The following is a 24,499-nucleotide window of genomic DNA, read 5'->3' as shown; positions in this document are numbered from 1 at the left end:
AGTGCGCCACCACGCCTGGCTTTCACCAGATTCTTAATGATGATTCTGCCCTTTGTTCACAGAGTGCCAGTGTCCCCCTGAAAACTACCCCAGATCCCATGTCCTAACGGGAAGAGAATTTGAGGACCAGGAAATAAAAAAGTCAGAGCTGGATGTGGTGGCTCACAGCTGGAATCCCAGTACTTGGGAGGGGGAAGTCGGAGGATCAGTTCAGAGGTCTTTGCCTACAAAGCAAGTTCAAGGTCAACCCAGACTACATAAGATTCTACCAAACTGGGGAGGGGGTGTGGCTGGGATGGCGCTCAGTTGGTAGAATGCTTGCCTAATGTGCAAGGAGCCTTGGACTCCGTTTCAGCGCCACAGAAAACCGGGTCTCCTGGCACACACCTACAGTCTTAGTACTGGGGACCTAGAGACAAGAGGCTCAGGAGTTCAAGGTCATCCTCAACTACACAGCTTAGTTTGAGTGCGTACAGAGCATGAGGTGCGACTGTGCAACAGACTCAAAGTGGCAGGGAAAGGCCTAGTGTTACAGACACCTTGGTCAATGAGAAAGCTGCAATTGGCTGATGTTTTATTAAAAACCATGCACTCCCTACACACGCGTGTACACACACACACACATACACACACACACACACACACACACACTGTGACAAAGGCAGAGATAGGGACAAGAGAGACAGGGCGGCCACCTAGTGTTTCCGCTGGCTCCTCACTTTGAACAGAGACTCTTCAAGAGCAGATTGACAGGCCAGATAAATCAGGGTCTACTGCTTCTCTGAAGACTCTGTGGTCTCTGTCCCAAAGGGTGTGCAGAAAGGCGCGTCTACGCAGGCTGATCCCGAGGTTTCTCCGCTGTGCTCAGCGCAATCCTGGGTACCTGAGTGGTGCTAAGAGCCCAGAATGGAGGAACGGTCTCTGCGGCGGACTGTGGAAGGAGGGCGCTGGCTGCTTGATGCTCGGCAGCCCAGTGTCCAGGCAAAGCCAGGGAAGCCACAGGGCTTGTCATCTGAGCAGTCTATAGCCATCCATCCTGTAGATTCCTGGAAAGGACCAGAGGCTATGGCCTCTTCAGGCAGATACATCTTGAGAAAGAAACGGAAAGTTAGGTCACCTTGCCAGGAACAGAAGTCACCTAGAAGCCATGGGCTTTTGCTCTATGCCTCTGAACTACAAATAGTGTGTGCGCATGTATGTGTGTGCGCATGCGCGGGTTTGAAAGGGTACGAGGTAAGATCAGAGGTCAAGGGTCTTCCTCTGTTGCTCTCCTCTTTCTTTGTAAATTCTTTTATGTGCATCGGTGTTTTGACTGCATGTAGCCTGTGTGAGGGTGTCAGATCTTGAAGTTACAGATAGTTGTGAGCTGTCATGTGGGTGCTGGGAATTGAACCTGGGTCCTCTGGAAGAACAGTCAGTACTCTTAACTGCTAAGTCATCTCTCCAGCCCCTCCCCCTTATTTCTTTTTTAAAAAGATTTATTTGCTATTTATACAGTATTCTGCCCACATGTGTGCTTGCCCACAAGAAGGTACCAGATCTCATTACAGGTGGTTGTGAGCCACCATGTGGTTGCTAGGAATTGAACCTGGGATCTTTGGAAGGGCAGACTGTGCTCTTAGCCTCTGAGCCAGCTTTCCAGCCGCCCCCCCCCCCCTTATTTCTTGAGACATGGTGGCTCACTGGTTAGGCTAGGGTGTCTGGCCATTAAGCTGCAGGGATCTGCCTGTCTCCACCACTACCTGCATAGCAAACATTTTACTGAGTGAAACCCAGCCTTCTAAATACTAGTGATTTATTTATTTATTTTATTTTGTTCTTTTTTTTGGGGGGGGGGGGAAGGTTTCTCTATATAGCCTTGGCTGTCCTGGACTCACTGTAGACCAGGCTGGCCTCGAACTTACAGAGATCTGCCTGCCTCTGCCTCCGGAGTGCTGGGACTAAAGGCGTGCGCCATCACCACCCGGCTCTAAATACCTTTTTTAAAAAGGAAGAAAAGAGGGAGTGGAGAGATGACTTATTGGTTAAGAGCATTTGCTGCTCTTCTAGAGCCCAAAGCTGTGTTCCCAGCACCTGCGTCAGGTGGCTTTCAACTGTGTGTAGCTCCAGTTCCAGAGCATCAGGCACCCTCTCCTGTTCCCTGAAGACACCTACATCCACACAGGCAGACCCTTCATCTGTTTAAAATCTTAAAAGAAAGAAAAGGAAAAGAAATTCTGGCTTGAAGAAAAGAGTGAATTAATCAGACCAGTTGTTTTGGTTTGGGCTTTCTGAAATCTACTAATGTTTTTGTGCTTTGAGACAGGATTGTAAAGTGCAGTCTGATAGCCTCGGACTCAGCTTCTTCCTGTTTCAGCCTCCTGGGATCACAGGCATGCACCACTTTAGCAGTCAGTTTCTAAGAAGACAGCATGCTTCATGTGGAGGTGCACACTTGAGAAACTGAGGCAAGAGGACTGCCAAAAGGTCAAAGCCAGTGTGGGCTACACAGGTGGACACTGGCTAATCCTCACCCGCGCCCCTGAAGAACTTAGGGATAAGAAGCATTAAGGGTGCGTGCGTATTGGGGTTACTTTGTAGGGGCACACTCACTATAGCAGTATTAAGTAACAAAAAACTAAGCAAAACCAAACCCCTAAAACTGAAAGGGGCCAGAGTGATCCCATCACTGAAAAATAAAATACAGAGAATTCCTAATGGTACCAGGAAAATGTTTGGCACATGATGAAGTAGTTGGGGGGAAAATGCAGATGTGGTTCTGTGTTCTAAGACTGGGTTTCACTTGGTAGCCTTGGCACAAGCTATGTAAACCAGGCTGGCCTGGAACTCACAGAGATCCCCCTGCTCTGCCTCCCAAGTGCTAGGATTAAAGGCATGTGCCACCATGCCCTTTCCTGGTTCTCTTTTAAAAAGGTTTTATTATGTATATAGTGTTCTGCCTGCATGTGTGCCTGCCTGCCAGAAGAGGGCACTACATGTCATTATAAATGGTTGTGAGCCTCCAGGTGGTTGCTGGGAATTGAACTCAGGACCTTTGGAGCAGACAGTGCTCTTAACCTCTGGGCCATCACTCCAGCTCCCCTGGTTCTCTTTTTATAAGCACGCTTGCATTCTTTTCTCAGGGAAGGAGCACTGGGAAGAGAGATCCCAGGGACTGTTTCTGAGTGCTGGGCTTAGTGCCACACGTGTAATCCCAGGACTTGGGAGGCTGAAACAGGAGGAGTGGTTCAAAGCTACTCTGAGCTTTATAATGAGACTTTAAGAAAAAAGCAAAACAAGCCACGCAGTGGAGGCAGAGACAGGTAGGTCTCCATGAGTTCAAGGCCAGCCTGGACTACAGAGTGAGTTCCAGGAAAGCCAGAGCTGTTACACAGAGAAACCCTGTCTGGGGTGGGGGAGGGGGGAGTGGGGGGGGGGGAGAAAAAAGAAAAACAATGAAAACCTGACCTGCGTTTTCTAAGCATTCTAAGTTTTATTATTGTCATAGGAAGCTTATTTCAAGAAATTCTTGGGCTGGAGAGATGGTTCAGAGGTTAAGAGCACTGTCTGCTCTTCCAGAGATCATGAGTTCAATTCCCAGCAATCACATGGTGGCTCCCAACCATCTATAATGTGAGCTGATGCACTCTTCAACACTGTATACATAATAATAAATAAATCTTTAAAAAAAGACTTTAAAAACAAAACAATTAATCCCAGCACTCGGGAGGCAGAGGCAGGTGGATCGCTGTGAGTTTGAGGCCAGCCTGGTCTACAAAGCGAGTCCAGGACAGCCAAGGCTAACATAGAGAGACCCTGTCTCGAAAAACCAAAAACAAACAAACAAACACCACCAAAAAAAACCCAAAAAAGCAAAAAACAAAAACAAAACAAAAAACTCAGGAGGCAGAGGCAGGCAGATCCCTGTGAGTTCGAGGTCAGCCTGGTCTACAAAGCGAGTCCAGGACAGTCAAGGCTACACAGAGAAACCCTGTCTTGAAAAACAAAAAACAACAACAACAAAAAGGAATTCTTGTAAAAGCCCAGCGCTTGGGAGGTAGAGGGAGAAGGACCAGGAGTTCAAGGTTATGTGTGGTCATATACAGAACGTCCCAGGATGTTCTGTGGCATGTAGAGGTGGGTAGGAGGGCAGTGTCCTTAGGTGCCACCCTTCCTTCTTCTGTGCCCTGCCCTCCAGCTCCACTCTGGCCCCTGGCACCAAGACATATCCTGCTGCCGAGCCGAGAGCAATCCTTCTACCCCGTGTGCCCTGCATCTTGACGACCAAAGCTTACCTGATGACTGGGTTATGCAGGTGATCTTGTAGGACAGCCACAAGCTTGCCAGGCAGAGGAAGCTGGCCAGGAACCCAAAGACCTGCAGTGGGAGAGGAAAGGAAGTTCCCAGCCATGGGGCATCTCTCTGAATTTCTTCTCTGTTTCAGGAAGGAGGCTGGGGAGCCATGTGACCTAGCCACCTAGTGCCCTAGTTATAGAGAGAAGTTTGGGAGATCCAACCTTGGGCCTCTGGTCCTCTGTTCAGGCCCCACAGCCAAATCTCTGGGTCCCTGGCCTAAGGCCAGACTTGGGTTTATATTTACAATCTAGCTGGGGCCAAGCCACTGGACCATGATGATCTAGGACCAATAAAAATACGAAAGGTAGGTAGCACTGTAAATTTTAATTTGGATTTAAAAATTGGAAGCTGGCCGGGCGTGGTGGCGCATGCCTTTAATCCCAGCACTCGGGAGGCAGAGGCAGGCGGATCGCTGTGAGTTCGAGGCCAGCCTGGTCTACAAAGTGAGTCCAGGATGGCCAAGGCTACATAGAGAAACCCTGTCTCGAAAAACCAAAAAAAAAATAAATAAATAAATAAATAAAAAATAAAAATAAAAATAAAAATTGGAAGCTGGGTGTGGTGGCACATGCCTTTAATCCCAGCACTTGGGAGGCAAGAGGTGGGCAGATCTCTGTGAGTTCGAGGCCAGCCTGGTCTACAAAGTGAGTCCAGGATATAATGGCTACACAGAGAAATCCTGTCTTGAAACCTGTTCCCCCCCCCCCCCCAAAATTAAAATTTCGCACATTCTAGCAGATTGATTATATGACTAGCATTGTTGGATTTCACTGGTAATGACTTCTGGTCTTTGCCAGCTTTTTGTTTGTTTGTTTGTTTTTTGAGACACGGTCTCTCTGTGTAGCCTTGGCTGTCCTAGACTCGCTTTGTAGACCAGGCTGGCCTCGAACTCACAGTGATCCACCTGCTTCTGCCTCCCGAGTGCTGGGATTAAAGGCGTGCGCCACCATGCCTTATAGCTGTGTAGGAGCCAGGAGTGAGGCTTTGGAGTTCAGTTTTATGTCTACAAGTATTTAAATAATAACATAGTAAAAAAATAAGCTGGGGCAACGCTCCTCCCCTTCCCAGGCTCCATCTAGCGTTGGACTTGAAGAGCGTTGACCTTGACCTAACAGTCTTCTCAAAGATGATTGGACGGAGAGTAACCATGCCCCTGGTGTCTTGGAAGCCATGAGACTGGTGGGCATGCACCCTCTTGTGACACACTCTGGTGGCCACTGAGGAGTAACTATACACCTGTCAGGTTGGTGAGCTTGAGACAGCTGACTCCTTGAACCTACAACTCCCCACGGTGAGGATGGCATCCCACCCCACCCTTCCGGTTTCACAGCTAAGCTAGGAGAGGCACAGGAAGCCCCCTCCTCTGCTTAAGACCCCAGAACACACCAGGGCTGTGTAAGGGTCTGACCCTGGGCAGTGGGCTCCAGAACTCACACTCTGCTGGACCGTAGCCAAGGTGTCCCCAGACCCACTCGAAGGCCTTGGGTCACCATGCTACCACTAGGGCTGACAGTGGTCGGCAGCTGAGATGAGATACGTGTGATCCAGGGGCAGCAGCCAGACTAAGGGTAGATTTCTAATAAGGTTTGCTATTCTTTTCAGGCCCAGCTGCTGCCTTAGGTACTCGGCTGTCCCCAGGAGCCTGTACCCTAAAGCCTTTTCCTTGGCTCTCGTTGTACAGATTGTCTGAGCCACACAATTACTGATGAGAGCCAGGCCTTGTTTCCCGTTATCTATTCTGCACAATTAGCTCATTACCCGAGTCCCCAACTGTCCGGGCTGCATAATTGAACAGTTTATTATTGCATCCCTACAGAATGCTAGTCTGGCCCACAGTGCCTTGTTTGTTTGCTAATTGTCACATGGGCCATGCACTCATCACCTAAGCTAGAGGGCTACTTTCTCATGAATAGGGACAGCTTCCCTGTGGTGTGATAAATGCTAGCTCCTGGGGCTGACACAGTTTATGTGTGAGCTGATTATAAAACCTAGTGGGAATCCCTTCATGTGTGCTCTGAAATAACACAGTGTGTGTGTGTGTGTGTGTGTGTGTGTGTGTGTGTGTGTGTGTGTGTGTGTGTTTCCTGGACTCTTCTCCCAGCATGCACTATTGCCAGGTAGGTGCCAACCTGCAGGTGACAGCCATCTGTCTCCTCAGAGATCACATGGAACATGAGGGGCACTCCAGAAAGTGCAGTGATACTTTGATGCTTGGTCCCCTCTGTGTGGACCTTCAGGGCAGAGAGTCTATCTGAGGGAAATTCCAGGGGCAAACCTGATGACAGGCCTCAGTCTGGAGAATTCTGGTGATATTTGTAAGTGAAACTCACACAGGCCTTGAAACTCATTTTAAAAGTCTTTGCTCAGTGGGCCGAGCACTTGCCCAGCATGCACCAAGTCCTGGGCTCCACCCCCAGCACCACATAAACCAGATGTGGTGTTGCACACCTGACATCCTAGCACCTGGGAGCTCCAGTCAGCCAAATCTCAAGCTGACGGTCATCCTTGGCTACTTACTAAGGTGGAGGCTAGCCTGGGCCACAAGAAACCAGGCCTTCAAACAAACAGGAAAAACCTTCTTGCCTGAGTGTCTGTAGCAAACCAGGACTGGACTAAATGCCACTCACATATGAAGTTAGCAAACTCCTGAATCAGACCACAAGAGTCCATGTGTCCATATGTGTGGGCATGGCTACTCACAGTGCTGTATCTCTGTCCACTCTAGCTAGCTGTGCATGGCTCAGCTTTACCTCTGGAAGGGACAAGGGAACCTGTTGTGCTCAGCTCAGTTGGTAGAGTGCCATGCAGGCAACCAAGGATTGCTCCCAGCACTGCATTAAAAACTGGGGAGACCTGGGGAGGCAGAGGCTAGAGGGTCAGAAGTTCAAGGTTATCCTCGGCTACACAAAGGATTCGAGGTCAGTCTAAGCTACATAAAATTCTTTTTTTTTTTTTTTAATAAAGGTACCTGACAGGGCATGCATTCCTATAACCCTAGCACTCAGGAGGAAGATCTCTGTAAGTGTAAGGCCAGCCTGGGCTATGTAGTACATTCTAGGCCACCCTGGGTTACCCAGTGAGACCCAAAAGAAAAGAAAAGAGACAAAGGACTCGTGGCAGACATCACTAATCGATCACAGTACCCTTCCCTCTAGGAGCAAAAGAGACCCCTAAATAGTTCTCTGCAGGGAAAAGGCAGCCATGGGTAGATACTCGGAGTAGGCATGGGGCCTGAGACCCTCTCACCCCTGAGCTAAGCTCTTAACTGTAAGGGAGACATGTCCAGACGACTGTAGCTGTTTAAGTTGTCAACAGCCCTTAAGTCTAACTTCCCGGACCCTCTGTCATGAGCCCAAGTGTCAGGCTCTTAGGAGACAGTGGCTGCCTGGATTGAGGTAGGTTTGGGTTCTAAGAAGAGAGGCTCCTCAAATCAACCCTTGCTTGGCCCCTAACAGGAAGAAAGGAATATCTAAAAATCTGTAAAAAAAAAAAAAAAAAAAAATCTTACCGCTCCGGCTACCAGGCCGCTCTGGTTGTAACTCTTGGAGGCTGCCACAATGGAGGCGATGAGGAGAAGCAGGGTACCGATTAAATAGTGTAGAAGTTCCTGGAAGCCAGGGCAAAAAAAAAAAAAAAAAAAAAAAAGATGTGAGTGGAGAGCGCACTCTGAGGTGATGAGATGGTAAGAGCTACACTTCTTTCCCTTGGAACACTTAGGCCAGAGCGCTCATGTTTCATAGGCAAATAGTGTAGAAAGCTGGGCCAGGAAGAGGCACACAGCAGAGAAGATGCTGGGCAAACAGAAAGAAACACAGGGCCAGGTGTGGTGGCACACGCCATTAATCCCAGTATGTGGGAGGCAGAGGCAGGCAGATCACTGTGAGTTCGAGGCCAGCCTGGTCTACCAAGTGAGTCCAGGATAGCCTAGGGTACCTGGCTATCTTGAACAACCAAAAAATAAAATAAAATAAAAGCACTCAACAGTTTAGATTCTCAATCTAATGGAAGAGATATATAAAAACGTATACCCAGCCTCCTATTCAGCGATCACAGAAAAGGCAGTGACACCTGCTCTTGCTATTTCTATTTAATGCTCAACCACTGAACCACTGTTTGGCTAATTCTTCACAATAAGGCAAGACAATTAGATACAAGGCATCTAGATTAGCCAGGAAGAAGTGAGCCGTTGATGTATGTGGATGGCGTGGTTTGGCACACAGTGGCTGTGAGGGAATCACTAGATCTCTGTTAGGATTGATGGAGGGCATTTATGCCCAGGTAGAAAATTAAATATACAAAATTAAATATATTTGCCAGGTATGGTAGCACACACATTTTATCCCAGCACTCGGGAGGCAGAGGCAGGAGGATCTCTGTGAGTTCGAGGTTAGCCTGGTCTACAGAGTAAGGATTTATCTTACTGATTTATCATCTCAGCCTCGGCCAGTGCGTTTTAGCCACCAGGTGTCACCATTGAATCCTCAATGGTGTCCACGTTCACCGTCCTTACCAGCTCCTTCCCTCAAGGCTTGCCTTTCTATTCCCCACTTCTAACAGTGGGACGTGGGTTTGAGAAGCCCTGAGGAGGCAGGCCAACGGCTGAGATGGCTTGGGAGGTGGGCTGGGAAGACAGAGGGGCTCTGCCTCCCTCTTACCGACAGGGGCCAGCTGATGCAGGTGAGCACACGGTAGAAGCGGAAGAGGTGGACCAGGTAAAAGATGAGGATCATTATGAGGTCGCAGATGGTGACCACTTCAAAGAAGCTGTAGGCGCCATAGTCAATCCGAGGCGAACTCCTCACGCAGATGAAGGCAATCAGCAGGGTGACCTTCGGCAGACATGGAGATGTTGATACACTTCTGTCCAAGTCAGGCACCCAGGAGTGAGGGACAAGTGCAGCCGCGCTGTCCCTCTCCCAAGCCTGACTTGCTACACTGCTGTAATCCAGGCTATCCCCACACCAACGGCTGGGAAGGTTGACGGATTACTTCCACAAATACACTCAGGGGAGCCAGGGCTTGTGTATCAGCTAAAAGTAATAGCTGTTACTGATGGCAAGGATATCCATTGCCCTTATCAGGTGGACAGTGAGTGATTATTGATTGGGGTGTGGCATTCAAGATCCCAAGCCCTGAAGAACTCAGCCAGGTAGACAAAGTCATCCCTTGTTCCATAAAGGGAAACTGAGGCACAGAGTCACTAATTAGTCCAACTAGTCCGGCTTGTAGGCAGTAACATATTTGAATCGGTGTGTGTGTGTGTGTGTGTGTGTGTGTGTGTGTGTGTGTGTGTGTATTTGTGTGTGGAACCCAGGACTCCTTGCATGCTAGATAATCACTCTACAGATTGAGCTACATCCCAAGCTGTCCCTGAACTTTTTATTCCACACTACCATCCTGCTGGATCTAGGACTCTGGGTTAGTGCACACCCTCCAGTGAAGGAAGCCCAGAGCAGAGGTCATCAGGCAATCCTGACTGACAGCAGCTCAGGCTCATGACTTGCAGGGCTGGTCCCTTGAGAGCCCTGTCCAGCCAACAGTAAGAACTTACTAGATGTCATTAAGACTTACAGCTAAAAAAAAAAAAAAAGACAGCTATTTGTTAGGTGGCAGAGCTAGCTGATACATCTGCTTTAAGAACTGGCTTGGCTTCAAGCTCAGACTACCCTTGTTTTTAGGACGGGAACCAGAACACATTTATTTGATAATTATTCACCAAGTGCCAACGACATTACAGTTCCAATCTTTGTCATTCAGGACGTAAGATTGCACTGAAACTAACCATGGTGGTCCGTGCCCTGAATCTCAGCACAGGCAGAGGCAGAAGGATTGCTTCAAGTTCAAGGCCAGTCAGTGCTACAGAGTGAGCCAAAACTAAAACCAAACCAACCAAAACGAAAGTAGGAGCTGGCCTATAGGAGCTCAGGTTGGCAGAATGCTTGCTCGTGCTCACACACAAAGCCCTACGTTCAATCCTCTACACCTCATAAATGAGGCATGGGGGTACAGGCCTAATTCCAGCCCGGGGAGGTGGAGCAGGGAGACCGAGGTCATTTTCTGTGCATACTGAGTTAGAGCCCAGCCTGAGCCGCCCATCTCAAAAAAATAAACCACTGGCTGATGAGATGCAGTCGCCGTGCATGAGTCTGATGACTCATGCGACAAATATCCAGAGAACTGGCTGCACACAGTTGTCTTCTGACCTCCCAAACGGGAGCCGTGGGACACATGCCATGCACACACATCATCATGCTTCCATACACACGACAGTGATAAAGTTTAAACAAACCCGCAGCAAAAGGCCACACTGGCTTCCATGTGCCAGGGAGACTCCTCAGGACGCTTGAACAAAGAAGGCACAGCGGAGAGGCTGGCGGCTGGTACTTTGGCCAGTGTCGAGGAGAAAGAAATCCGTGGAGGATCTGTGAGGCTGCTCAGTGCCTGTAAGAGGCCTGGCATCCAGCCTTGGGCAAGTGCCAGAGAAGCGCGTGGCCGCTGAGTCCCACAATGAGGCCGTGGGAAGGAAGCCTTGACTAAAAACTGAAACAGCCCCGAGCCAGGCCTGTGCCAGTCGGAGGAGAGGGATGAAAAACGACCAAGCGAGTACCCCAGAAGCATGGCAGGCCTGCGGCCTGAGTCACAGATGGAAAGCCACCGTTGTTCAGCTAGTGTCATCATCCACCACTGTGAGGACCCGGAAGGGAGGCCGGGAAGGAGGTGGGGGTGGGGTGGAGCATGGGGTCTGAGCTGCCCGAAGACTGGCCTTCGGTAAGGACTCATGAAGCCGAGAGGGAAGGCTGGCAAGCCGTTTTAGAGGCTGAAGGCTCTTACTGCCAAGCCTGGGGACCTGAATTTGTCGCCAAGTCCCACATAGTGGAACGAGAGAATCATTCCTGTAACAGCCGGGGTGGGGGGTGGAGGAGAGAGAGAATGTGTGTAGATGCAAGTGTGGGGAGGGCTGCAAGGGCCCCCCTCAAGACCTCCAGGTGTTTTTTGGGGGACCCTGGCACATGATGATACAGGGAGCCCCGTGGGGGCACGAACAAGATGGGTCCATGCCACTGGCCACAGCAGCACCTCCCGACTCCTACCTCCTCGGATTTCTCACAACAGTTTCAGATTCAGTCCAGATCCTTCCACACACCAAACACTATTGAAATCAACTCGGGCCTCCCCACCTCAGTCCTGCCGCAGCCTTAGTCCTCTGAGGGACAAGTTCCTCAGAGACTTCTCGCTTGTGCAGGCCTGCTAAGGAGTAGGAAGCCTGTAAGGACCCCTTACAGGAAGGCAAGATGGGGCTGGGACCTGTGCGCAGGCGCAGTGGAAGGAGGCCCTCCCTGCCCGTGGTGTGGGTGAGTTCTCACTGGTGTGTCCAGTGTAAACAAAGCCCTCCCTTCAGTGAGACCCCCACCCCCACCCCGCCTTAGCCTCTGCTTATTAAAAATAACATGGGATGGCTGACCCTGGCTAGAGCCACATGCTCCCTTCACCGGCCTGCAGGGTCACTCTGAGGCTGCCCTGGGTTGCTGTCAAACCCTCAGGGGAAAAAGACAAAGGTTTTTCAGTCTCCACAGGCAGCCCTGCCCCTGGCTTGCCACAAAGCCTGACTGGAGGTCGGTCCCCAGTAGCGCTTGCACTCACTCACCTGCCACCTGGAGCCGCACAGACATAAGCCAGCAGTGCCGGGGTGACAGTTCGGGGACCAAGTGCCCCACAACAAGGACCAGTGGAGGTCCCCATGAGCCTTGCCACCAGGAGCAATGGTGCCCTTCTACCCCCCACTTCCCGACCCCGCCCCTCGGTCTCAGAACTGGGTTGCAAAATGTTCCCTTTCCTAATATATGGCAGAATTGAGAAAGAGGTTTAAAAAAATCTTTTTTAAGTTAAAATAAATCAGTTACAGAAGGGGGAAAAGATGCTGGTTCTGAACTGAATGGACTGTTCATATGCAAACATCTCAGGGGTGGACGCAAGCCAGCGGAGTCGCTGTCCCGCAGTTGCATGTTAGCGCAGCCGACCAATGACACAGAAGAACTGGGACGGCAGGGCATCTCAGGAAGGCGTGGCTTCGAGTGACTTGAACCTACACAGCAGACACGAGGGGCCGCCATATATTCCTGTCAACTGATGCGGAAAAAACAGATGGCAAAAATGTCAATATCCATTCATTATAAGAAACAAAGAAAAAGGCCGGGTGTGGTGGCGCACGCCTTTAATCCCGGCACTCAGGAGGCAGAGGCAGGCGGATCCCTGTGAGTTCGAGGCCAGCCTGGTCTACAAAGTGAGTCCAGGACAGCGAAGGCTACACAAGAAACCCTGTCTCGAAAAATCAACAACAACAACAACAACAAAGAAAGAAACAAACAAACAAAGAAAAACCCAAAACAACAACAGCAAAAAACGTCAGTAAGTTAGGATCTAAGGGACCAACCTTAGATCTGGTAAGTGTGATCAATAGAACTCACAACTAACAGTGTGTCCAATGGTGAGAACCTGAGCCTTTCCCCTCAGGAGGGGACAGTGTCAAAGTGACAAGGAAATGCTGTCCCTTCTCACCGCTCATAACTGACTGAAGCTGTAATAAGATAAACAGAAATGAGGCATGCCGATGGAAAAGGAAAGCACACAGCTTTATTTGAAATGATATGCTCATGTCTATAGGAAATCCAATAGAACTCAAAAAGAAGGTTCTGGAATGGCGCCAGCTGCAGAGTTTAACTTTACAAGAGCAGCCATATTCTTATATGTGAGCAATGAAAATTGAATTTACACACTAAAAACAAGGGCCACTTCCAACAGCAGCAATCTGGGAGATATTTATTGCTTGATAAGTGAATTCTCCCCACAACTGATACGCTAGTCCAACTGAACCTGAGTTGAGACCCGGCATGCTGGCTTTTTTTCTGGTGCGTGTGTGTGTGTGTGTGTGTGTGTGTGTGTGTGTGTGTGTGTATGTGTGTGTGTAAGATATTGACAAACTGATTCTAAAATTTACTTTGGAAGGCAAAATAGGGGTAATCAAAATCAGTTTTGCAGATGAACACTACCCAGCTTGGAGGCTTACTGTGAAGATAATAGTAACAAAGAGGATGTGGAGTGAGGTGAACCTCAAGAAAAGGGAAGGGAGGAAAGAGAAGGGGAAAGGAAGAGACCCCCCAAGAATACAGTCAACTGATGTTTTGTTTGACACAAGTATAGAGTGATGTAGAGACCAATTAACACCATTTTGTGTACCTGACCCTGCCTCCACCCACTCACCCCCAACCCCCGGGAGTTTCCAGGGAGAGCTACAATCACACAGCTAGCAACTGTTCCTAGGAGCTTGCTCCTGGGGCCAACCAGAGCTACAGGTCACGGTGACCAGAACAAATGGAAAAAAAAAAAAAAATCCATCCTGCAGTCTGGCCCCAGTCTCCTTGCTTAGCCCTGGTCACTTAGCCAATCAGCTTAAAGGTCACCCTCTTAGACAATCAAGTTTGTAATAATCATTGTTGCTGAAGTCTGCTTCTGTACAGGCTGTAAAAACCCACAGCTTTGGCCAGGTGTGGTGGCATATGCCTTTAATCCCAGCACTTGGGAGGCAGAGACAGGTGGATCACGGTGAGTTCGAGGCCAGCCTGGTCTAAAATGTGAGTTCAGGACAGCCAAGGCTACACAGAGAAACCCTGTCTCGAATAACAAACAAACAAACAAACAAACAAACACAAAAACCCCACAGCTTTTGCTTCTCTGGATCTCCTTCTCGAAGGTAGGTAGACCCTGTTGCGATGATCAATAAAAGCCTCTTGCGTTTGCATCCATCTCGGACTCCGTCTCTCATTGGAGCTTCCAGGAAAAGAGACTCTCCAGACACAAGTCTTACAGTGAGGGGCTGGGGAGATGGCTCAGTCAGTGACATGCTTGTTAAACAATCTCGAGGACCTGAGGTCTGTCCCCAGCATCCACGACAGCCGCGCACACCATGGATTCCTGTGCTGAAGAGGTGGGGCGGACTAGCCATCCAGGCACACTGAAGACCCTGCCCCAGGAAATACGAAGGTGGGCTGCCTGTGACAGTGGCACTTCTTCAAGCCCGGCACTCGGGAGGCCACTTGGGAGGCAGAGGCAGGCAGATCTCTAAGTTTGAGGTCAGCCTGGTCTACCTAAAGAGTTCCAGGCCAGCCAGGGCTATCTAGTGAGACCCTGTCTGGAAATAATCAGGTGAAGAGAGACGGAAGACACTGTGGGCCTCTTCTGTAAGTAATGCTGCAATAAAAGGAAGTCTACTGGGGGCTGGAGAGATGGCTCAGAGGTTAAGGGCACTGACTGCTCTTCCAGAGGTCCTGAGTTCAATTCCCAGCAACCGCATGGATCTCGTTATCTCATCTATAATGAGATCTGATGCCCTTTCCTGGCCTGCAGGTGTACACGCAGACAGAGCACTGCACACATAATAATAAATAGATAAATCTGTTTTTAAAAAGTCTACTGAGAAGAAGAACGTGCAGAGCAGAGGTCAGTGGGCACAAAGCCCTGAGTCCACGTGCAGTCTCCCGCGCACATTAACCAAGTGTGACCGCGCACACTTGTAATTCAAGAAGCTTCTAGACTGAAGGAGAAGAGACCTTAACACTGAATGAGACTGTGTGGGGTCACATGGTCCTGGGGCCCCAGACCAGAAGGATGTTAGTGGCTGTGGTGACGCCTGAATAAGACTTGTAGTTGCAACATCGGTGTCTCTGGCTTCCTGTTAGTGACAGGACGGCGATATGAGGAGGACCTTTCTAGAAAATCCGCACTGGGCACACCACATCTGTAACTCACTCTCAACTGGTTCAACAGAAAAAAACAAAAAACAAAGAACAGCAATACAGGCTAGCTCCACCTCCTCTCTCCTGTAGGGGCATGCTGGGAAAGCGGAGGTGTGTTACAGAGCCTGGAGTTTATGTGGATTTGGGGGACCAGAACTTGTGTCTCCAAGCTTGTGGCAAGCGTTCTTACCCATTGAGTTATCTCCCCAGGCCTGTAGCTCATCTTTAAAACGTGTGAAAATGGTGTTCAGACATAATAGACTGAGGTACTAGACTGGGTGATCTGGAACCTAGCGAGTTTGAAGGAGTCTGGAGGAAAGCACAGTGCTTGTTTGGAATACATTTTCATCCTCTGTGACCATCTGCTATCTGAGAACTGCTCTCTTGTTGGGGCGGCGGGGGGTGAGGGTGGGGGGAAGAGGGTTTTGTCTGGTTGCTGCCCAAGTAAGCAGACTCATGTACCCCCAAATGTTTGTAACTGTGCCTAAACACTTATTCCTGTTTGACCAATAAAAAGCCAATACACTTGGGCAGGGCAAATGGGATAGGCATGGCGAAGGTCCACAGGCTTTTGGGACAGAGAGGATCTTGGGAAAGGAAGCAGTCAGAGATGGGAAGAGGATCTTGGCAAGGGGACAAGAGAGGAAGAGAAGGAAGGAGGGTGCCACCATGGATGAGGTGGAGAAAGAAGCACGTGGCTGGCGAGGATGGAGGATTTGGCCAAGATGAAGAACATTAGCAAGTATTTGGGATTATGGATGGGAGGTAGCTTGATAGAAATTATTAGAAGCAGATGGCATGGGATTTTGGCAGAGAGATATGGGAGGTAGGTTAGGGAAACCAGGCTATTTTAAAATATAACAGGTGTCTTTGTTTTTATTGATTGATGGTGGGTTAGAAAATACTGCTGTAATAACTATAGCCTAATAATAAACATTTATTAGGCCATGCTTCTAAATTAACCACAACACTCTCTGGTGTTTTCTTTCTCACAGGGGTCTCAGCAGACATCCCCAGGTGCTGCTTGCTTTCTTTTCTTCCCCCCCCTCCCCCGCCCCCCCCCCCCCCGAGACAGGGTCTCTCTGTGTAGCCTTGCCTGTCCTAGACTTGCTTTGTAGACCAGGCTGGCCTCGAACTCACAGCGATCCGCCTGCCTCTGCCTCCCGAGTACTGAGATTAAAGGCGTGCGCCTTTACAGTGCTCTTAACCACTGAGCCAACTCAGCTACTTGTTTTATCGCTGTGAAGGGACACCATGGCGGAAAGCAACTTATGAAAGAAAGTGTTTAACTGAGATCTTGCTTGCAGTTTCAGAGGGTGAGTCCATGACTATCGGGGCTGGAAACATGGCAGCAGGCAGGCAGGCAGGCATGGCACTGGAACAGCCAACTGGAATGGTGTGGGGCTTTTGAAACCTTAAAGACCACCCCCAGTGGGCCGGGCGTGGGGGCGCACCTCTGAGCCATCTCATCAGCCCCAATAGTTTAAACAAAACAAAAAACATGGGGAAAGGCATAATTATCTCAATGCTTCTATTTAGCCAAAAGAAAGGGAGGAAAAACTACACAGCCAGAGAGATAGAGAGTTAACACTTACTGTTCTTCTACAGGGCTTGGCCTCGAATCCCAGCATCCACATAGGAGCTCTCTGGTTCCAGGGGATCTCAGGCCCTGAGACGCAAACAGATCCATGCAGGCACGCGCGCGCGCGCACACACACACACACACACACACACACACACCTAAATAAAGTAATATATCTAAAAAGACTCATACAGCCAGGGCCTGGGGAGGGTGGCTCGGTTGCCTCCTCTCCAAGCAGGGACCACAGCGCCCCTATGCTTGTGTTCTCGGCTCTCTGGAGGTGGAGGCAGGAAGGTCAGAAGTTCAAGTGTATATTTAGGCACACAGCAAGACTGAGGCTGGGACACATGACACCCTGTCTCCAAAGGGGGAGAAAAAGAGCTTAGGTTCTGGACTCTGACTTGGCCCTAACCCAAGCGTCACTGGTCGCAGCTTTCAGGCCTTAAAGAGATGCCATAGCTTCTCAGCCTCAGTTTTCATCTGCAAACAAGGGCACAGGACACAACCTCCTAAGACAGTGCGGATTCGGCAAGGAAACAGGAAAAAGCACACAGCTCAGCCGCTCTTCCCGGCTAGGGCTCAGCAGGTCATTTATCCAGTTAACTACCACTTTTGTACTGTAAAGGGGGGAACGCTTTCCTTCTTCTTCTTTACAAGTGAGACGGGGAGGATGCTACGAGGAGGTGGGAATGGAAGTCCTGAGGTACCGCTGCGGGTTCTTCTTTTCCCTTGCTTCCAGTCTTCCAACCCATCCCTCTGGGGAGAATAGGCTTCTCCCGTAGCTATCCTTTCCGAGCATCTGGAAAGCGCTCACCCTCGTCACCTGTTCCATCTATCCATTTGTCCCAGCCATGGGGACAGGTGGGCTGCCCCAGGCCACACAGGTGGGTCTCAGCCTTGCTAACTGCCAGCATGAGCCAGGGGACCCCATCTGCTGGAGGCTGGGCCTCTCTGCAGCTGCAGATGCCCCCACAAAGAGCAGAGTGCGGGTGAGCAGGAATGTTCTGTCACTTCTCGGCGGCCCTAAGGCTCACCGCTGGGTCCAGGATGCCTTCACTGGCCTGCGAGAAGAGCAAGGAGTGTAGCCAGCCAGCGAGCAGGAGTCAGTCTGAAGACAAGGGGAGCGGCAGCTGGCAGCTGGCAGGGAGGAAACAGATGCACTGCCAATGGGCCATGCAGGAAACCAGGGCAGGGGAAGGAGGAGAGAGGCTTTCTCTAATTAGAATTTGAAGAACTACACTGTTCCCCCTTGGGTACCACTCTCAGCATAGCCAGGAGGGCCCTGGAGGGTCTCTGGGACCCACTGGACACTTAAGAACAAAAAAGCTGTGGGAGTGTTGGCACTCTAGGGGACCCTGTGCCCTTTCCCCTCTGTGGCTTTGCAGCCTTGGTGCACCCTCCTCATGGTCTCCAGCGCTGTTACGTCACCTCTGGCCAGTGGTTCCCAGCACAGCAGCCCCTGGCTCTTCGGGATGTGTGGGTGTGAGGGGCCAGGAATTCTTAGCTGTGCCTATAAAATCCTTTGGTTCCGCAGCTTGTGGACCTAAAATCTCCTGCTTGTGGGGCTCTGCCTTCTAGAACTGTCTATAGTCATTGTTGACAATAACTAAATACAGGAACATTTCAAAGCACGACTGACTAGCCTGTCACCGTTCCTTTTCCAAAATGCCAGGCCCCAAATCTGCTACTAAAATTATGATTACTATTCTACATGTCACCTTGAAATTTGTGGACAATAAAAGGGCAGCCATTGCTTTGTAGACATCAAAAGTCTAAAAACTGGGCCCAGGAGATTGACAAAGGTAGCTATGGATAGAGGGCAAGCTGAGCAAGCCGGAGGCCCGCGCTTCAGTCTCTAGAACCCACATAAAAGGCCAGAAGTGCAGATCAGGTTTGGATGGTGTGCGCATGCACATGTGAGTTCACGTGAGTGCACACACACAATAAGTGAAATAAAAAATATCTTAGAAGTCTAGAAAAGTCTGAGTGTGGTGGTGCACTCCTTCAATGCCAGTACTTGGGAGGCAAGGGCAGGGAATTTGAGGCCAGTCTAGAAAACTGTTCAATGCCACCCGCCTACAAAGGGCACGAAGCTCTTTGTTTCTCTCTCTGCAGAAGGCAGGAGGCATCTATCCTGAGGAACATTTGTTCAACATGACTTCCCTACAAGGAAGGGCACTGTGACCCTGTGTTTACAGGAACAGGCCTGGAAGCCCATGAGCTTGAAAGTGAGGCTGGGGGAGAGAGGCCTCCATGCCTGACTCAAACCACACTAGGAAAAAGCACGTTGCAGCTGGGCCTGCTGGGGTGGCCTGCCATCTCAGCTCTCTGGGGGTGGAGGTAAGAGGATCATGAGTTCAAGGTCGCCCTCAGCTCCCCAGTGAATATGAGGCTAGTCTGGGCACAGTTGGTAAAGTACTGGCTGGCCTGGAGCTTGCTATGTAGACCAGGCTGGCCTTGAACTCACACAAGTCCACACACTGGGAGTACTAGGGTTCAAGGTTGTGTGAAACCATTTCCGTCTCCTATTGGGCAGGGTCTCTTGTAGGCTGGTCTTGGACTCCAAGTAGCTGTGGATGATCTTGACTTCTAATCCTCCTGCCTCCGTCTCATGAGAACTTGGAATTACAGGTTTGCTTACACCCATTTGTCCCCTTCCTGCTCTGGACACTCAGGTGACACCAGAAGCCTGACCAGTCAGCCTACACTCCGTGAGGCTGGGCAGGCTGTGGGTGTCCTAAAAGATGACCCTGCTTCCCAAACCTGGAGGCTGCCCAAAGTGTTCATTGCCCTAACCTCCAAACCTCGTCTCTAACACTGTTCCGCCCCCCCAACCCCTGCCCTGAGACAGGGTCTCTCTGTGTAGCCTTGGCTGTCCTGGACTCACTTTGTAGACCAGGCTGGCCTCGAACTCATAGTGATCCGCCTACCTCTGCCTCCCGAGTGCTGGCATTAAAGGCGTGCGCCACCACACTCGGCTTTTTCTTTAATGGCTAACTTTCTTTAATGGCCTTAATTCCCACCTCAAGTGTGACGTCTAGCAGCTTTGAGTATAGTCTCAACGGTTGCCTAACCAACAACCACAACTTTTAACGGTTTTAATCACCACCCCCAGACCTCTCAACCATCAACAGTCACTTCCAACTTCCTTCCTCCGCCGCCCCGGCCCAGTCCTAAGCAGCCACTGATTTCATCTGTGTCTATAAATTTGCCTATTTTCAACATTTCATTTGACCAGAATCATAGAACGTGATCTTTTGGTGAGCGGCCTTTCCCCTCCCACTTAGCACAATGTTTCAAAAGCTTATATACAGTTGCATATCGCAATATCCTTCCTCATTTTTTTTCTGTATAATACCTCATCAAATGTAGTATTTTTTCTGTTACTGAATCAGTCACCATTTGGTGGGTTGTCTGTTGTGAATAATGAAAATGAATATATATGAAGGTGCATTTTCACTTCTCCTAAGCTAGCAGGAGAGGTGGTCACATGGCACCTATTTTATGTGCCTGTGTGTACGTGTATGTGGGTGTGTTGAGCCAACTCAGGTCTTCGTGCTTGTGTGGCACAGCTCCTGAGCTGCTGCAGACTGTCACTTTACACTTCCATTAGCAGTGTCCCCGAGTTCCAGCCTCTACACCTTCCACACCCTAACCACTTGTCATCTGTCCTTTTCATCGTCAACTCCATGTGTGTGACATCGGCGCACCATGGTTTTGATTTCTCTGGATCGTTAGCAAGTTCAGACTCTGCCAGAATTGTGGGTTCTGAGGATGCAAACCAGACTTCGGCTGCTGCCACCAGCTGTGTGGCTTACGTGCGCATAGTGCCTTTCAGGCAGTTTTCTCACTACTAAAAGACATGACTCATTCTATTCCTTAAAGGCATTTAGAGAGATGACAGAGACATGGTGTACAGTATGCAGTTCCCGGCACATTGCTGAGAGCAATGCATGGCTGGGGAGGAAAAAAGCCTTTAAACCCAGCACTCAGGAGGCAGAAACAGGTGGATCTCTTGAGTTTGAGGACAGCCTGGTCTATAAAGGAGTTTCAGAACATCCAGGGTTACACAGAAAAATCCTGTCTGGAAAAAAACGAACCAAACAAGAAGATGCTTTTAAATGATTTCCTTCAAGAACAGTGATCATGTCACTAGCTTATTGAGGAAAATGAGAAAAAGTGAGCCCAGTACGGCAAGAAGCACAGCTGGGTAGAAGAAGCACACCTGGGTAGAAGGCATACCAAGCATCAGCACACCTGGAGAGAAAGTATACTGAGCACCAGCACCCCTGGATAGAAGGAATACTGAGCACCAGCACCCCCTGGATAGAAGGTATATTGAGCACCAGCACCCCTGGATAGAAGGCATACTGAGCACCAGCACCCCTGGATAGAAGGCAGCTGAGCACCAGCACCCCTGGATAGAAGGCATACTGAGCACCAGGGCTCACTTGAGACTGGCTTTGTACTTGACCTCTGGCCTCTTTATTTTCTAGAAGTGACAAGCACAGAGGAGCCCAAGGCAAGTTCCCCTAAGTAGTTCTCTGTCTGTCTCTCTGTCTGTCTGTCTGTCAGTCTCTCTGTAGCCCAAGCTGGCCCCCTGATTTTCTTGCCTGAATTCTGAGTACTGGGATTAAAGGCACCAACCACTATACCCAGTTTTGTGGAGTGATAGAAATCGAACACAGGGCTTCATGCATTCTAATCAAGCACTCTACCAATTGAGCTATAGCCCCAGTCTTGGCCTTTGCAGTGTTTAGTTTTTAAGTTATGTAAGTATATCTATGTGTGGGTAGGTGCACATAAGTGCAGGTGCCCGAGGGGGCCAAAGGCACCAGCTCTCCCAAGAGTTAGAGTTATAGAGCGGCCTCAAATGGGTGCTGAGGATTGAACTTGGGTCCTCTAGAATAGCAGGACAAGTTCTTCTTTTTTTTCTTTTTCTTTTTGGTTTTCCGAGACAGGGTTTCTCTGTGTAGCCTTGACTATCCTGGACTCACTTTGTGGTCCAGGCTGGCCTTGAACTTCACAGCAATCCGCTTGCCTCTGCCTCTCGAGTGCTGGGATTAAAGGTGTGCGCCCAGCTGCAGTACAAGTTCTTAACTGCTGAGTCATCTTTCTAATCCCAACCTTTCTGTTTCTTAAGGTAACATGTTGAAAAATCTCTTGGCCAGAATACACTAAAACCACGTCACACAAAACCTAGAACCAGAGATCTGTATGCCAGAGTCATGGGAGGACGAGATGGTGCTCTGAAGGGTGCTGAGAGCGCGCCTGCTCCTGTTCACCCCTCGACTGATAAGCAGAGGATTGGAACAGCAAAGATCCTAGTCAGAACAGCAGGGCAGAGGCAGGAGCCAGACAGGACCAAGCAGGCAGCCTCGTTCCCAAGAGGCGGTCAGCTGGCTGCTGGCAAGGCAGGAGACTCTCCGCCTGGGTTTTAAGAGGAGCATGCGGAGGGGCAGCTCGCAGATGAAGTCATTGCTAAAGTCTTTGCTCTCCGGTTTAGGACAGGCAATCAGCATTAATGCTTCTTCCCTCCGTGTTTTGTGCACCCAACTCACAGGCTAGCAAAGACCTTTCTCATACGCTTCCCTTGTGGCTCAAGGCACAGGACTCTGATCCATCGCCACCTGTGGGGTTAGTTTCTCTGACTCCAGCCATCTTTAAAAGATCAAAGAGGTGGCCTCTCGGGTTTTACTTTTTTTAATTTTTTATTTTTTGCCTGAACAAAGCCTTTAGCCTGGGTTCCGCACACTGCTCCGCTCAAACTGGAGTCCGCTTAACACCAGATCTTTTTATTTTAGTTCCTTATTAAAAATGTCTCTGTGTCCCAATTTTGGTCCATTTAGCCACCCTTCTCAAGAGAGGTGGCAACGTCTCCTTCCTTTCTTTTTTAGCAGAGAATGCCAGCCACCTTTCTACACACTAGGCATCCAAAATAACGGTTATGGATGGCAGAAAAGCTCTGCCCCTGTACCCAGCTCCCTAGGGGCTGCTCCTGCTTAGCTGGCAGGTCCCAGCTTCCGGGGGGCCGGGCCGCGCGTGACCCTGCACCGGGGTCCCTACACTTCTCCCCACAGCTTTCTACAAAACGACCACACCCCTCTCCACCCATGATGAGTGGGTAAATCAAACGGCCCAGCCCAGTTTCAAAACACACCGCCCAAACAGAAAAGCGATCGAAGACCAGACATTTTCAAAGAAGTTGAAAACAAAAAGGAGGGAGAAAGAAGGGTAGCTAAAGAGCGAACAGAAACAGGCCTGGCAACTTCTGGTCGAGCCAGACGCTTTTGTGCAGCTCTGGTCATACTAACCGGCGCCCCCAACTCTGCCTGGCTCCAAGTGACCACCAGAAGCCCCTTAGCCACGGATCTTCTCAGTTAACCGTCTGCCTTCTGAGGAGCCTCTGTGGCCTCGGGGAGCGCAGGGGACCTGGCGATGGCCTTAAAGGCGGCGCTTCTCCCTGTTCCCTAACAGATCCGAGAGCTAAGCCAGCCCTCCGCTCTCTGGCGTCCCGCCGAGCAGCCACGGCCTGGGGAGGGCAGGGGACTTATGGAGACCCTCCCTCCCCTGCCCCGGTGCGCGACGCACGGCCTGGAGAAGAGGAAGGAAGACGAGAAGGAACTCGCACCCTAGGTTTCGGTGGGGAAGCGGGCCAGGCCCCACAGGGCGGCGGCTGGAGGAGCCAGGGGAACCGGCATCCTGAGGGCTGCTCCGGGAACTTTCTAGGAGACACCAAAGGGGTGCGCGATGCTCCCAGGATCCCGCCAGGTGCAGCCCCGTGTACCCGTCCCCGGGCCACTCCACACTTCTTACCATCTGCGCCACTTTGAACAGGGCACTCTGGGTGCGCGGGTACACCCGGTCCAGCAGTCCCTCAGAGTGCAGGCCTGGCCCCGGCGCGCCGCCGCTGCTGCACGTGGTCCGGATGAGCCCCGATCCATGCGACATCGCGCAGACCAGCCCGGCTGGCCGCCTCCGGCGCCCCGGACTTCTGGCTTGTAAAACTCTGACGGGGCGGGGCGGAGCCTCAGGGGCGGGGCTCACGGGTCCCTTTTCCCAGCTGTGCCGGACTGGGAGAGGATCAGCAAGCAGATGCCCTGCAAGACCCTGCCCTCCAGGCGCGCGGAAGTTGGACTGGCCTGGGCAGGAAACCGGACGCCTGGGGCCCTGGCCTCTCCCAGGAACGGGCCGCCCAGGTCACAGCTGGTGACGAGCCTCCAGGGATTTTTTTTGTGTGTGTGTGGGTGCGGCTGCGGTTGGGTGCTGACACCAGTAGGGTGAAGAGTGTACAGTGCTGCGCTGTTTGCGCTGTTCATCTCTCTCTCTCTCTCTCTCTCTCTCTCTCTCTCTCTCTCTCTCTCTCTCTCTCTCTCTCTCTCTGTATACAGGCACCTGTGCCACCATCACCTACAGCAACAGCTCCTCCATTTTCTCTTCTTTCTTTCTTTCTTTCTTTCTTTCTTTCTTTCTTTCTTTCCTTTCTCTGTGTGTTTAAATCAGGCTCTCTCTTGCCAGAGTGATGGCATATACTTTTAATCCCAGCACTGGGGAGACAGAGGCAGGAGGATCTCTTAGTTTGAGGTCAACCTGGTCTACATAGTGAGCTCCAGGACAACCAGAACTACTTAGAGAGACCCTGCCTCTAAAACAAACAGACAAATAAGCCAAGCTCTATCTGTGTACACCAGCTAGCCTCAAAGTCACAGGTGTCCTGATGCCCCTGCCTCCCCTGTGCTGGAATGAAAGCATTTGTACCATGCCTCATACCTCACTCCTCCTCCTCCTCCTC

The 24,499-nt window shown here is 50.4% G+C and overlaps 1 protein-coding gene and 1 long non-coding RNA gene across 2 annotated transcripts; both read right to left on the bottom strand.

The window, feature by feature from the left end:
* Positions 1-544: 544 nt before the first annotated feature.
* Positions 545-23,848, bottom strand: CMTM7 (CKLF like MARVEL transmembrane domain containing 7). The gene is made up of 5 exons (XM_084754552.1): positions 23,524-23,848; positions 8,991-9,164; positions 7,844-7,942; positions 4,275-4,356; positions 545-1,088 (listed from the first exon to the last, which is right to left on the bottom strand). Exons 1-5 carry the CDS (start codon positions 23,656-23,658, stop codon positions 1,075-1,077), a joined length of 504 nt encoding a protein of 167 aa, XP_084610678.1. The 5' UTR covers positions 23,659-23,848; the 3' UTR covers positions 545-1,074.
* Positions 16,190-23,510, bottom strand: LOC311581967. Its single transcript, XR_014773968.1, has 2 exons — positions 19,638-23,510; positions 16,190-17,844 (listed from the first exon to the last, which is right to left on the bottom strand). It is a non-coding gene; the product is annotated as an uncharacterized lncRNA (long non-coding RNA).
* Positions 23,849-24,499: the final 651 nt, after the last annotated feature.

The sequence above is a fragment of the Acomys minous genome, assembly GCF_964271855.1.
Source record: "Acomys minous genome assembly, chromosome: 13".
NCBI lineage: Eukaryota > Metazoa > Chordata > Mammalia > Rodentia > Muridae > Acomys > Acomys minous.
The sequence above is the reverse complement of the archived record's forward strand: the minus strand, read 5'-3'. Positions and strand labels throughout refer to the sequence as shown.